At 39.6% G+C, this 12,454-nt stretch overlaps 1 protein-coding gene across 1 annotated transcript in view; it reads left to right on the plus strand.

Moving 5' to 3' along the window:
• lonrf1 (LON peptidase N-terminal domain and ring finger 1) overlaps positions 1-12,454 on the plus strand; it is a 41,032-nt gene that overhangs the window by 8,335 nt on the left and 20,243 nt on the right. The window contains exons 3-8 of the mRNA XM_034181559.1: positions 863-985; positions 4,795-4,983; positions 5,080-5,206; positions 5,285-5,360; positions 5,609-5,723; positions 12,256-12,377. Coding sequence (XP_034037450.1) covers positions 863-985; positions 4,795-4,983; positions 5,080-5,206; positions 5,285-5,360; positions 5,609-5,723; positions 12,256-12,377 — 752 coding nt within the window. The remainder of the gene's footprint in view (positions 1-862; positions 986-4,794; positions 4,984-5,079; positions 5,207-5,284; positions 5,361-5,608; positions 5,724-12,255; positions 12,378-12,454) is intronic.

Below are 12,454 nucleotides of genomic sequence, written 5' to 3' on the forward strand. Positions count from 1 at the left end.
ATGGGTCATCTACAGAGGAACAGAAGGTTCATATGGGTATTGTCCGCTTGAGAGGGATTCAATAAAATGCGGTGGTTTTTTTATGGTGTGTGTCTCCTTGTTGATTTCAGGCATTTTTCTGCACCTTTTACAGGACAGCGATGGTAGCGCAGTGGTAAAGTTTCTGGCATGTAGAGCTTTTTTTAAATTGCAGGTTCAAATCCCGTGGGTGGCATGTATTTATTTATTTATTTTTGTCAGAGCAGCTGCGCAATGTGGTTACACATGCTCCAGCTGCTCCCATTGTGTTCCCACTGCAACGGTTTCGTCCACGCTTGTGCACGACACCGTCACGTGGCCGAAACTGCCGCAGCAGGATCGTTCATGCCTGCACATTGGCTCGTTGTTTTCGTGGTTTGCTCATACGAGCTGTTCCGCTGTGTTTCACCCTGATTTGTACTTATTCATACTATGTGTGAAGGGGCTCTTAATGTGCAAAGCTGGCTTATTTTAAACAAGTTCACGCTTTTATTGATATTATCTCACAAAGTTATGCAAACGGGTGCTTATATCATGTCACCTAACCACTCCCTGTCACTGGGTGACTAACTGCGAAACGTGTATGTTCAGTTATACAGCCCCATGTGATTTCTGTTTGATGTAATACACTACTTGCCAAATTCTTACATTTTCAATCAAGTACTTAGCTGGCATTAGAATAAACAACAAATGACGTTCAAGGAAACTAAAAAGGATTACAGCATGAAGTTAAACTTCTGTCATATAATTTGGGCATTGACCTTTTAATGAGGTCATGTTACAGAACTTTACTCCTCTTGGGTGTGATAGAGTTATGAGAGTGGTGATTGTTCTGTTTATGCAGGGCTTCTTTCGTAAAGGGAATCTACTGCTGGAAATGCGCCAGCAGACAGAAGCACTCATCCAGTTCTATCGTTGTCTAAAACTCCAGGGTGATTTTGTTCCTGCCAAGAGTCAGATCAAGAAGGTTTGTTTACCAGTTGTTTTACACTTATTACACCTGTAACTGCATGTAAACAGCAACAGACCATGGCCGATTTTGATGCATATTTCTGTTTACATCCGTGTCCATGGTTGCACTGCATTTTAATGAGTGTTTTCCGTGAGGTTGTCATCAGTGCAGTCAGTGAGATGCAGTCTCACACAAACAGGTTGGCAGCAATAAATGCTTTTGTCATCTAGACGAGAAGCTGCAGAATGCACAGGTTAAAGGTTTGGGGTCTGTAATCAACCACTTCTGCAACGGCTGTTCTTGAAGCTTGAACCAACGAAGCAGTATTCCGACCCACTGCTTCGTTGGTTGATTTCTTCTCACCCCTCTCAAAACCATTTAAAAATGTCAATCTTGAATCACTTTTGTGTGGATTAAAGTCACTAACTGGGACTCTTGTCTTGTTGCAGGCAAGAAACAAGAATCATCCTCTGCTTTCGCACAGCTCCAAATGCTGTGCCGCTCTCCATTAGAGTCCGGCCAGAATTAATAACTTCAAAGCGAATCACCGTTTTAAATCAAATTATTCCACTTTCCAAATGTTGTAATACAAACAATAAACTACAATTGACTAAAACATGTTTTTCCTCCCAAAATGAGATGTCCTGCATTCTTTATGAATTATGTTGATACTGACGTGCAGCCGGCTGAGCTCAGCTCAGAGGTATGGAGTGACATTCATGCCATTAATGTCTGAAAGGAAATGCTTTTGACAAAAACTAGATTTTGTTTATTTCTATTTATAGCCTACAGGTATTGTTGATATCTATTTACAACCCAAATTCCAATGAAGTTGGGACGTTGTGTAAAATGTAAATAAAACAGAATACAATGATTTGCAAATCCTCTTCAACCTATATTCAATTGAATACACCACAAAGACAAGATATTTAATGTTCAAACTGATAAACTTTATTGTTTTTGTGCAAATATTTGCTCATTTTGAAATGGATGCTTGCAACACGTTTCAAAAAAGCTGGGACAGTGATATGTTTACCACTGTTACATCACCTTTCCTTCTAACAACACTCAGTAAGTGTTTGAGAACTGAGGACACTAATTGTTGAAGCTTTGTAGATGGAATTCTTTCCCATTCTTGCTTGATGCACGACTTCAGTTGTTCAACAGTCCGGGGTCTCTGTTGTCGTATTTTGCACTTCATAATGCGCCACATTTTCAATGGGTGACAGGTCTGGACTGCAGGCAGGCCAGTCTAGTACCCGCACTCTTTTACTATGAAGCCATGCTGTTGTAACACATGCAGAATTTGGCTTGGCAGGATTTACAAATCATTGTATTCTGTTTTTATTTGCATTTTACACAACGTCCCAACTTCATTGGAATTGGGGTTGTATGTCCAGAGATCAAGGATCCACCATGTAGATTTTATTTATGTCCAGTGATCAAGGATCCAGTGACTAATTTCATATTTATTTACTTGAAGACTCAATAAAATGATGCTGACATAGAAAACCTGTAAAGCCTACTTTTAGTACACAGAAAATTCACTAGAGGTATTGATAAGGGGATCGATACAGAATCGGGTCAGTAAGCGGAAACGATAATAGCATCCATAGTGCTAAAATCTTATCAGTACCCATCCCTAGACCAAAATGACATGGTGAAATGCTGAAGAGCTTCACTCGTTCATGTCCGGGACATATAGATATTAATGCTTTGTAAAGAAAACTCACATAATCTCACAGATTAGCAAAATTGATGTGATTTTTACCCGAGGCCAACATATGGCCATCGGGTATTACGAAGACCTGGCGTATGTCTGTTTGTCTGTGGGCAGCATAAGTCCAGTTCTATTACTGCCACACTCATCAAATTCACAGGGAACATTCTTGCGACACAGACCTCGGATACGTTCGAAGATGGCTAACCTTGACCTAATTTAAGAGGCATTTTCAGAGGTTAAAAAGTTGCATTCTGCACCTAATTTTATGGCATGATCTCGTGGACGTTAGCGTGGTGACGTCACGTGCTGCTAGCTAGGTGGAAACTCTTTGTCTTTTGTGTGTATATATAACCTCTTTGTCATATATTATGTAAAAGCTAGCGGGAAGTAAACACTTCTAAAACTGAAAACGCTGTTTTTAGAACCTAATTATACCTCTGAAGTGATTTGAAAGACATTTAGCAAATGTTAGCGTTCAGTTTAGATTTGAGTGGCGGGGGTGACAGCCAATTAGAGTAGACCGTGATGTCACAGTCTGGTTGCTAGCTGCAAACTCAGTTTTTGGAACCTAATAATTAAACAACTGCAAATTATACAGAACACAATGCTCATACGTTTCTATTTGATTCAATTCAGTATTTTCCCCAAATGACAGGAAGTCAAACTTCAGATAGTTTTTGGACACTTAAAATATGATTTTCTATTACTCTGCTGATGACACCTTGCATTGTATTCAAACTTGACAGGTGTCTAAAAGGTGTGTCCAAACAACACGTTAATTTTTCGAGTTCAGTGGAATGTTACTGAGGTGGATAATCTATACTATAATTCTCCTAATGTCCATCCCTCCATCTGATCCTGCATCACGCCAAAATGTCTCAACCAATCGCTGGGATTTTTGATCTGGGTTGACCCTGGAGCAACATAGGGGGGTTAATTTTCGCATGTGCTCATAGTTGCGTATATAGCATTAGGTACTATAATTTCAGACAAAATTCTTCTTTGAAGCTTTATGCTAGTTGTCAGGCCGACAACGGCATTACCGCCACCATCTGGACGGGGGTGTGAACTGTCCATCCGTTCCTCTTCCGGTATCACACGGAAACAGCTTATATGACCACTTCATTCTGAGTTGTCTGTCTAGAAACTGGGTTAACATTGGTTGGGGTAGGGGGGATTTTCGTATGCCACTCATACATGTATATGGCATTCTGTACTGTCATCTCAGACAAAAGTATTAGCATGGTAACTAGCCAAAACTCCTTTGTGAAGTTTTATGGTGGTTGGCAGAGTGACAACTGCATTACTGCCACCATCTGGCCGGGAGTGTTGATAGACAATGAATCTGAACATGTAGCATTTCTCACAGTGAACAAGCCATTCAGCCGGGACCGTGAGCATTCAAGTCTTTGTGAAGAACCGTAAAGACAAAGAGGAAACTTTTATCAGCAAAGATGTGTTCCCAGAGGTTCTGTGATAGGAGAGTGGAGTGTGATAGTGGTGATTCGTGGTGTGCAAAACTGCAAGATTTGGTACCACTCCAATACCAAGTAAATGCAGGGCCAGCATCGCTGATACAGATAATTTTTAATAACTAAGGTGGATGCATCATTAAATTGCTAAATCTGAATGAATTTTCATGACCTTTAAGTGTTTTATTTATTAAATTTTTCCATTGGATTATTAATGAGTTAAAACCCAGAACAGAATTTTGGCAATGTTTATTGGTAAATAGATATCATATAGCCGGTAAATGACAAAATGAGGTTTATAATTCCATTCCAGGATACATGATTTCTGCATTTGCCATCTTCACCTAGCAGAGTTCCTGCCCATAGGTCGGGTAATTTGATAGTAAGAATTAAAAACACAAAGGATTCATCCTCAATGCAGCTACATGTCTGAGAACAAACAGAGAGGGAACACACACAGTCTGTGCAGTGCTTTGAACTGGCTGTTAATTTCCATTATCAACAGTGCTTTTTATGGCACTGTTTAGTTTTTATTTTTCAAATTTACCAGTTACTGAAAACTGCAAGGGAAATCAAACACTTGGATGCGATCATGAATCCTCTCTGTTGTTTTTGGTTTGAAATGACAGATTTTGGAGCCCGAGGGTCTGACTGTGCCAGAGGAGGCATCCTGCATCTTGCAGGTAGTGTCTGAGCATCTCAAAAAACAGCACTCTCCCATTATCAGTCTCAGTGACTCCCAGACATATGCTGAGGACCTCAAATATCCACATGGGAACGAGCCAAATAGCAAAGGGCATGAAGGAGAGGCACCACAGGTATGCTCTGCATCAAGAGTAACGGGACATTTTTACATTTATCATATGTGCTTTATCATTTGGCTGAGGGAGAAGCATTGTGCTGCTTGTCTTTAGGGCTCCAAAGTGAAGCATGAAACGGGTACTGAATGCTGCCTCAGCTTGTGCCAAGCTGTTTCCTTCCTTCCTGCTGCTGAAGAGGATGAGGAACTGATGACAAGGAAGGATGAGAGACATGAAAGAGGTATTGCACACTGATCTTGGTCTGACTGCAGTATGACGTTTCTTATTCTTCAGAAGGCCAAACTTGTGTCATTTTCAGGTGAAAGCGATCACAGCAGAGACAAAATTCTGTCCGTGCTCACTGTGTCAGACTTCGAGTGTCCTCTCTGTATTCGGTTAGTGTCCCAAATTAATAATGCATTGTTGTCTGTGCCTCATCTGCTTGTTGCCTTTCTCCCTCGCTGCCTTTTGTTCATGTTCAACCCACAGGCATCTGCATAGCAGCACATTTGAAAAGTTGTCACCTTTGTGGAAACAAGTGTGGTGATGCCTGTGGGATGAGACCAGGTTGATGTATCCTTCCAGACCTTATCAACCAGGTTTTTCACCCTGATTCAGTCAGATGTCTTTGTTTTTCTTCAAGGTTGTTTTATGAACCAGTCACTACTCCCTGTGGTCACAGCTTCTGCAAAAACTGTATGGAGAGGAGTCTGGATCACAACCTCCGCTGTCCTCTGTGCAAACAGCCTCTGCAAGAGGTAGCCATCTGCACTTACTTAAACACAATTATTTTAATCTGAAAGGACTGGCATAATTACTAGAGCTTGTTTTTTGGGTTGTGGACCCCTCTACTTAAACAGCTGTTTAATTGTTTAATTATATATATATATATATATATATATATAAGAGGGCTACGTCTGTCTGTCTGCCTGTCTGGGATAAACTCTAATAAACTATAATATGTAGCCCGAAAAACTATATACAGTAGTGTTCAGAATAATAGTAGTGCTATGTGACTAAAAAGATTAATCCAGGTTTTGAGTACATTTCTTATTGTAACATGGGTAACAAGGTACCGGTAGATTCTCACAAATCCAACAAGACCAAGCATTCATGATATGCACACTCTTAAGGCTATGAAATTGGGCTATTAGTAAAAAAAAATAGAAAAGGGGGTGTTCACAATAATAGTAGTGTGGCATTCAGTCAGTGAGTTCGTCAATTTTGTGGAACAAACAGGTGTGAATCAGGTGTCCCCTATTTAAGGATGAAACCAGCACCTGTTGAACATGCTTTTCTCTTTGAAAGCCTGAGGAAAATGGGATGTTCAAGACATTGTTCAGAAGAACAGCGTAGTTTGATTAAAAAGTTGGAGAGGGGAAAACTTATACGCAGGTGCAAAAAATTATAGGCTGTTCATCTACAATGATCTCCAGTGCTTTAAAATGGCATTACCTGTAAGTGCTGTGACAGTTAGAAGACGCCTGTGTGAAGCTAATTTATTTGCAAGAATCCCCCGCAAAGTCCCTCTGTTAAATAAAAGATGTGCAGAAGAGGTTACAATTTGCCAAAGAACACATCAACTGGCCTAAAGAGAAATGGAGGAATATTTTGTGGACTGATGAGAGTAAAATTGTTCTTTTTGGGTCCAAGGTCCGCAGACAGTTTGTGAGACGACCCTCAAACTCTGAATTCAAGCCACATTTCACAGTGAAGACAGTGAAGCATGGTGGTGCAAGCATCGTGATATGGGCATGTTTCTCCTACTATGGTGTTGGGCCTATATATCTCATACCAGGTATCATGGATCAGTTTGGGTATGTTAAAATACTTGAAGAGGTCATGTTGCCTTATGCTGAAGCGGTCATGCCCTTGAAATGGGTGTTTCAACAAGACAATGACCCCAAGCACACTAGTAAACGAGCAAAATCTTGGTTCCAAACCAACAAAATTAATGCCTCGCAGATTTGAAGAAATCATGAAAAACTGTGGTTATACAACTAAATACTAATTTAGTGATTCACAGGATTGCTAAAAAAAAAGCAGTTTGAACATAATAGTTTTGAGTTTGTAGCGTCAACAGCAGATGCTACTATTATTGTGAACACCCCTTTTCTACTTTTTTTTTTTTTTTTTTTTTTTAACTAATAGCCCAATTTCATAGCTTAAGAGTGTGCATATCATGAATGCTTGGTCTTGTTGGATTTGTGAGAATCTACTGAATCTACTGGTACCTTGTTTCCCATGTAACAATAAGAAATATACTCAAAACTTGGATTAATCTTTTTAGTCACATAGCACTACTATTATTCTGTACACTACTGTATATTCTGAATCCTCATGACATTTTATTTTTAAAGTTGAACTGAAAATTACCCCAAAAATAGCCATTTATTTAAGACATACAGTGTTGTACCATGTGTGATGAAGTCCCATACTATAATATGTAGCCCTAAAAACTACAGTGAGGTAAAAAAGTATTTAGTCAGTCCCTGTGCAAATTCTCCTGCTTAGAAAGATGAGAACGGTCTGTAATTTTCATCATAGGTACACTTCAACTATGAGAGACAAAATGAGAAAAAATTCCAGGAAATCACCTTGTAGGATTTTTAAAGAATTTATTTGTAAATTATGGTGGAAAATAAGTATTTGGTCACCCACAAACAAGCAAGATTTCTGGCTCTCACAGACCTGTAACTTCTTCTTTAAGAAGCTTTTCTGTCCTCCACCTTTTACCTGTATTAATGGCATCTGTTTGAACTCGTTATCTGTATAAAAGACACCTATCCACAGCCTTAAACAGCCAGACTCCATACTCAACCATGGCCAAGACCAAAGAGCTGTCGTAGGACACCAGGAAGAAAATTGTAGATGTGCACCAGGCTGGGAAGAGTAAATCTACAATAGTCAAGCAGGTTGGTGTGAATAAATCAACTGTGGGAGCAACTGTAAGAAAATGGAAGATATACTGTACAAGACCATTGATAATCTCCCTCAATCTGTGGCTCCACGCAAGATGTCATCCTGTGGGGTCAAAATGATGATAACAGTGAACAAAAATTCCAGAACTACACGGAGGGACCTGATGAATGACCTGCAGAGAGCTGGGATCAAAGTAACAAAGGCTACAACTCGTCGTGTTTGGAGGAAGAAGAATGCTGCATTCCAAGAACACCAAATCTACTGTGAAGCATGGGGGTGGAAACATCATGCTTTGGGGCTGTTATTCTGCAAAGGGGACAGGACGACTGATAGGTGTTAAGGGAAGAATGAAGGGGGCCATGTATCATGAGATTTTAAGCCAAAAACTCCTTCCATCAGTGAGAGCATTGAAGATGCAACGTGGCTGGGTCTTCTAGCATGACAATGATCCCACCTACACTGCTCAGGCAACAAAGGCCAAGCCAGTCTCCAGACCTCAAACCCATAGAAAATTTGTGGAGGGAGTTGAAAGTCAATGTTGCCCAGCAACAGCTCCAAAACATCACTGCTCTAGAGGAGATCTGCATGGAGGAATGGGCCAAAATACCAGCTACAGTGTGTGCAGTCCTGGTGAAGACTTACAGGAAACGTTTGACCTCTGTCATTACCAACAAAGATTATGTTACAAAGTATTGAGTTGAACTTTTGTTATTGACCAAATACTTATTTTCCACCGTAATTTACAAATAAATTCTTTAAAAATCCTACAATATGATTTCCTGGATTTTTTTTTTCCTCATTTTGTCTCTCACAGTTGAAGTGTACCTATGATGAAAATTACAGACCTCTCTCATCTTTCTAAGTAGGAGAACTTGTATAATCAGGGACTGACTAAATACTTTTTTGCCCCACTGTATATTCTGAATCCTCATGACATGGGGAACAAACTGGTACCATTTTTTAAAAAAGTTGAACTGAAAATCACCCCCAAAATAGCCATTTATGTAAGACCATACAGTGTTGTACCATGTGCTTTTCATGCTGCCACTTCTGTCTGTCTTTCTGTCTGTCCAGGATTAACTCCCAGACTATAATATGTAGCCCTAAAAACTATATATATTCTGAATCCTCATGACATGGGGAACAAACTGGTACCATTTTGTAAAAGTTGAACTGAAAATTACCCCCAAAATAGCCAGCTGTTGGTATGACCAGGCGGATTCAAATTTCCAGCCCTGTATATGTGTTGGCCATCTCTGTTTATTTAATCCCTTTCATCAGCTACTTTATGTTCTCAACTGTAAAGCACCTGACTGTCCTGTACAACTCAGTTTGCCTTCCTGTCTGAATACATTCCTTTTATGTTTGTAAAATTGCAAAGTAAAAACAGTGAAATACATCACTACCTCAGTTTTGATTCATTGATATTTACTGTTACCTACCTTTTGTGTGTAATTTTATTATAAATTTGATTGCAAAACAAAGTCTGAATGAAGGACTTCAAATGTGTTTGTCTTTTAACCAAGTATTTCCATTTAGTTTGGGGAGTCCACCTCTTATAGTTCTGCTGGACAAACTTTAGCCCATTAAAGACATCAGCATTACAAAAACAAATGTCGGGCAATTGTTTTGATTAAATTGATTGGCATTTGGCTCATGTCTAAAATAGGTTAACCTGGGCAGCGCCGGGTACCCCAGCTAGTGTGTGTGTGTGTGTGTGTGTGTGTGTGTGTGTGTGTGTGTGTGTGTGTGTATACATATATACCGTATTCATGCGTCTGAGGGCCCAGGGCTGAGCATACACCCCCCCCTATTTTTTTTTTTTCAGAAAGTTGGTTAAACACCCACCCAAGATTATTATTGTTTTTTTAGTCAATAAAGCACCCACCTAAAATAAATTAATTCCATGACTGCCAGCATATTATAACAATGAGTTTTCACCTTTTTCTCCACTTCTGTGTCAGATTTGTGATGGTGTCATCCGTTTGTCCTGTGCTCTTAATTTGAAAGATTTTGTGCAAGAAACGAGAAGTATTCTGTGACAATGTGGCTATAGCTTTGTACAAGCTCCGGTCCAGTGTTGCCAACTTAGTTTGTTGCTAAATTTAGCAACTAGTTAGATTCATCCAGCAATTTTTTAAAAAAATATTATGATGATTATTTTTATTTTATTTTATTTTTTTCAAAAAAGCAACTAGCGGGAAATTTAGTGACTTTTCCTGGTGGTATTATGTGAAAGCACGTATTTCTCCTCAATGAGCAGCAAGTTCTTCCGTGGGACTGGGCCCCTCCCAGTTCCTAAAGCACTATCAGGAGACTGTCTGACTCCTCCACTCTCACGGAAAAGGAGGCAGACAAACAGTAGTGAAGATTTCGTTGGCTGAGAGCTCTTTGCACTGAGCAGTGATTGGCTCACACAGACACAAGACAGGTTGGTTCCCACGTCTGTCTTCACAACTGTGCATGCTTATTTTTCACCACATAAAATTCTATTCATAAATTGTTTTTAGCCCAAGTAAATGAAATGGACTGCATTTATGTAGTGCTTTTCCATCTGCATCAGAAGCTCAAAGCACTTTACAATTATGCCTTCACCCATTCACACAAGTGTATTCACACACCGATGTCAGGGTGCTGCCATGCAAGGCGTTCACCACACACTGGGAGCAACTAGGGGATTAAAGACCTTGCCCAAGAGCCGTTAGTGATTTTCTGGTCTGGCTGGCTTTTGAACTGAGGTTCCTCTGGTTTGAAGCCCAACGCTGAGTAATTTAACACCATTTTATTTAGCTTTTATTTTTATTTTTGTTGTCTTTGTGGACCATTTTCATTGGGTACAGAATGCTGATGAATCTGGCTGTTGTAAATGCTGCTGTGAATGAAGTGTGGTGACTCTTTAACTCTGATCAGAGAGAGAGAGCTGTGTCCTCTTTGCTCTTTTTTTCCAAGACCTGCTGTTTCTGTTCTTTGGATTTCTGAATTTATGAGTTGAAAGAATGTAAGTTTTCTGATTGGATTACTGAAGTGCATGTAAACGGCTCATTCAGCTGTTTTATAAACACACACGCACATGCATCTGAGGAATTATTTCACCACATACTCGTGCCGTTTGATCACCTGTTAAGTACACAGAGGCTCTGCGGAGATTGTGCAGCCACACACACACTACACCTGTTCTCCTCCAGTTGATTCACTCTGTATCCATGCACTCAGGTTTGGATGTGTACAGTTGCACAGTATTGTGTAGATTTGCAAACAGTAACGCAGTTTTGCACAGACCTGCTTAAAAACTGCATGCTTTCTGCGTCCAGTGCTCTATGCAGAAAAAAATTAAAACATGTTTACTATCTTGTGTCAGCTTCGTGTAGCCTTCGGCATACTGCTGCGTAGGGAGCAAAAACACTTCCACTGTTTGTCACTCCTCCTGTTGTCCACCTGGAGGCAGTGTTGGCACCTCAGTCTCCCTTTGGTGGCTTTTTGGCCAGGATCTGTGCCTGTCGCAATTGGCACACAAATGTGATTCTGGCTCCTGCTCTGGGGGACAGCTGTCTTATCCGTGTCACAAAGCTGACACACCAGCTTTATGTGTGTGTGTGTGTGTGTGTTTGTGTGTGCGTGCGCTTATGTATTTTGGGTCAGTGATGAACATTGCCAAAACAGAACACTGATAGGACAATTTTTTTTTTTTGAGAAACTACAGCTATTAGCAAACAACGCTGAACAATGGATGTTGATAATTACATTCTGGACTTACAAGCCATTCCACCAGGGGGCAGTAAAACATCTATACATTAGTAAGGTCAATGTAGGTGCATAATATAATTGTAAACACATTAAAAATTCATACAAGAAAGTGAAAACTTTCTTGAAAAGACTTATGTCTGTTGTGGTCCATTTAAAACTCAAATAACAAAATAGAAGTAATAATCAAATAATAACATTATAATGATAATAATAATGTCTATGATAACAACAACCTAAACAATTTATAAATAATTGAGGCCGTAAATTAACATTAAAAAATTATGTAATTAACAGAAAATAAAAGTGGTTCTTCCTCTAAAAACACGCAAGTGTGTATATATAACTTTGCTTTCTATTAAATAAAACCCTGTTGAACTTTTACCATTGGTCCAGAATGAAAACAAGGTGTCCAATATTTCTGCAGTTGTTATATTAAATTGCACTATGCACTGTGCATACTGCATTTGTGAAGTACAAATTTTCGCATTTATTTATTGTTGCCACACAGTGAATTGTTTGACAGTTTGGATATTTGGGCATTCACCTGCTTATATTACTTTGATGTCTGATGTGGTATCGCTTTGTTATAAATATAGTGTATTACTGTCATTTTTGTCTTTGCAGTACTTTAAAAACAGAAAGTACCACCTGACAGTTTTGCTTCAGGACATTGTGACTCGGCTGTTTCCCTCTCAGTTGGCAGAGAGGAAACAAATTCATGAAGCTGAGATCGCTGAGCTGTCTAAGTAAGTATGTGTTGAATGTCAGATGTCACACAGGCCATATTTGTGATTCGTTGGGGTACCTTTACGAGGTCCATACC

Source organism: Thalassophryne amazonica, chromosome 11 (genome assembly GCF_902500255.1).
Source record: "Thalassophryne amazonica chromosome 11, fThaAma1.1, whole genome shotgun sequence".
In the NCBI taxonomy this organism is placed as follows: domain Eukaryota; kingdom Metazoa; phylum Chordata; class Actinopteri; order Batrachoidiformes; family Batrachoididae; genus Thalassophryne; species Thalassophryne amazonica.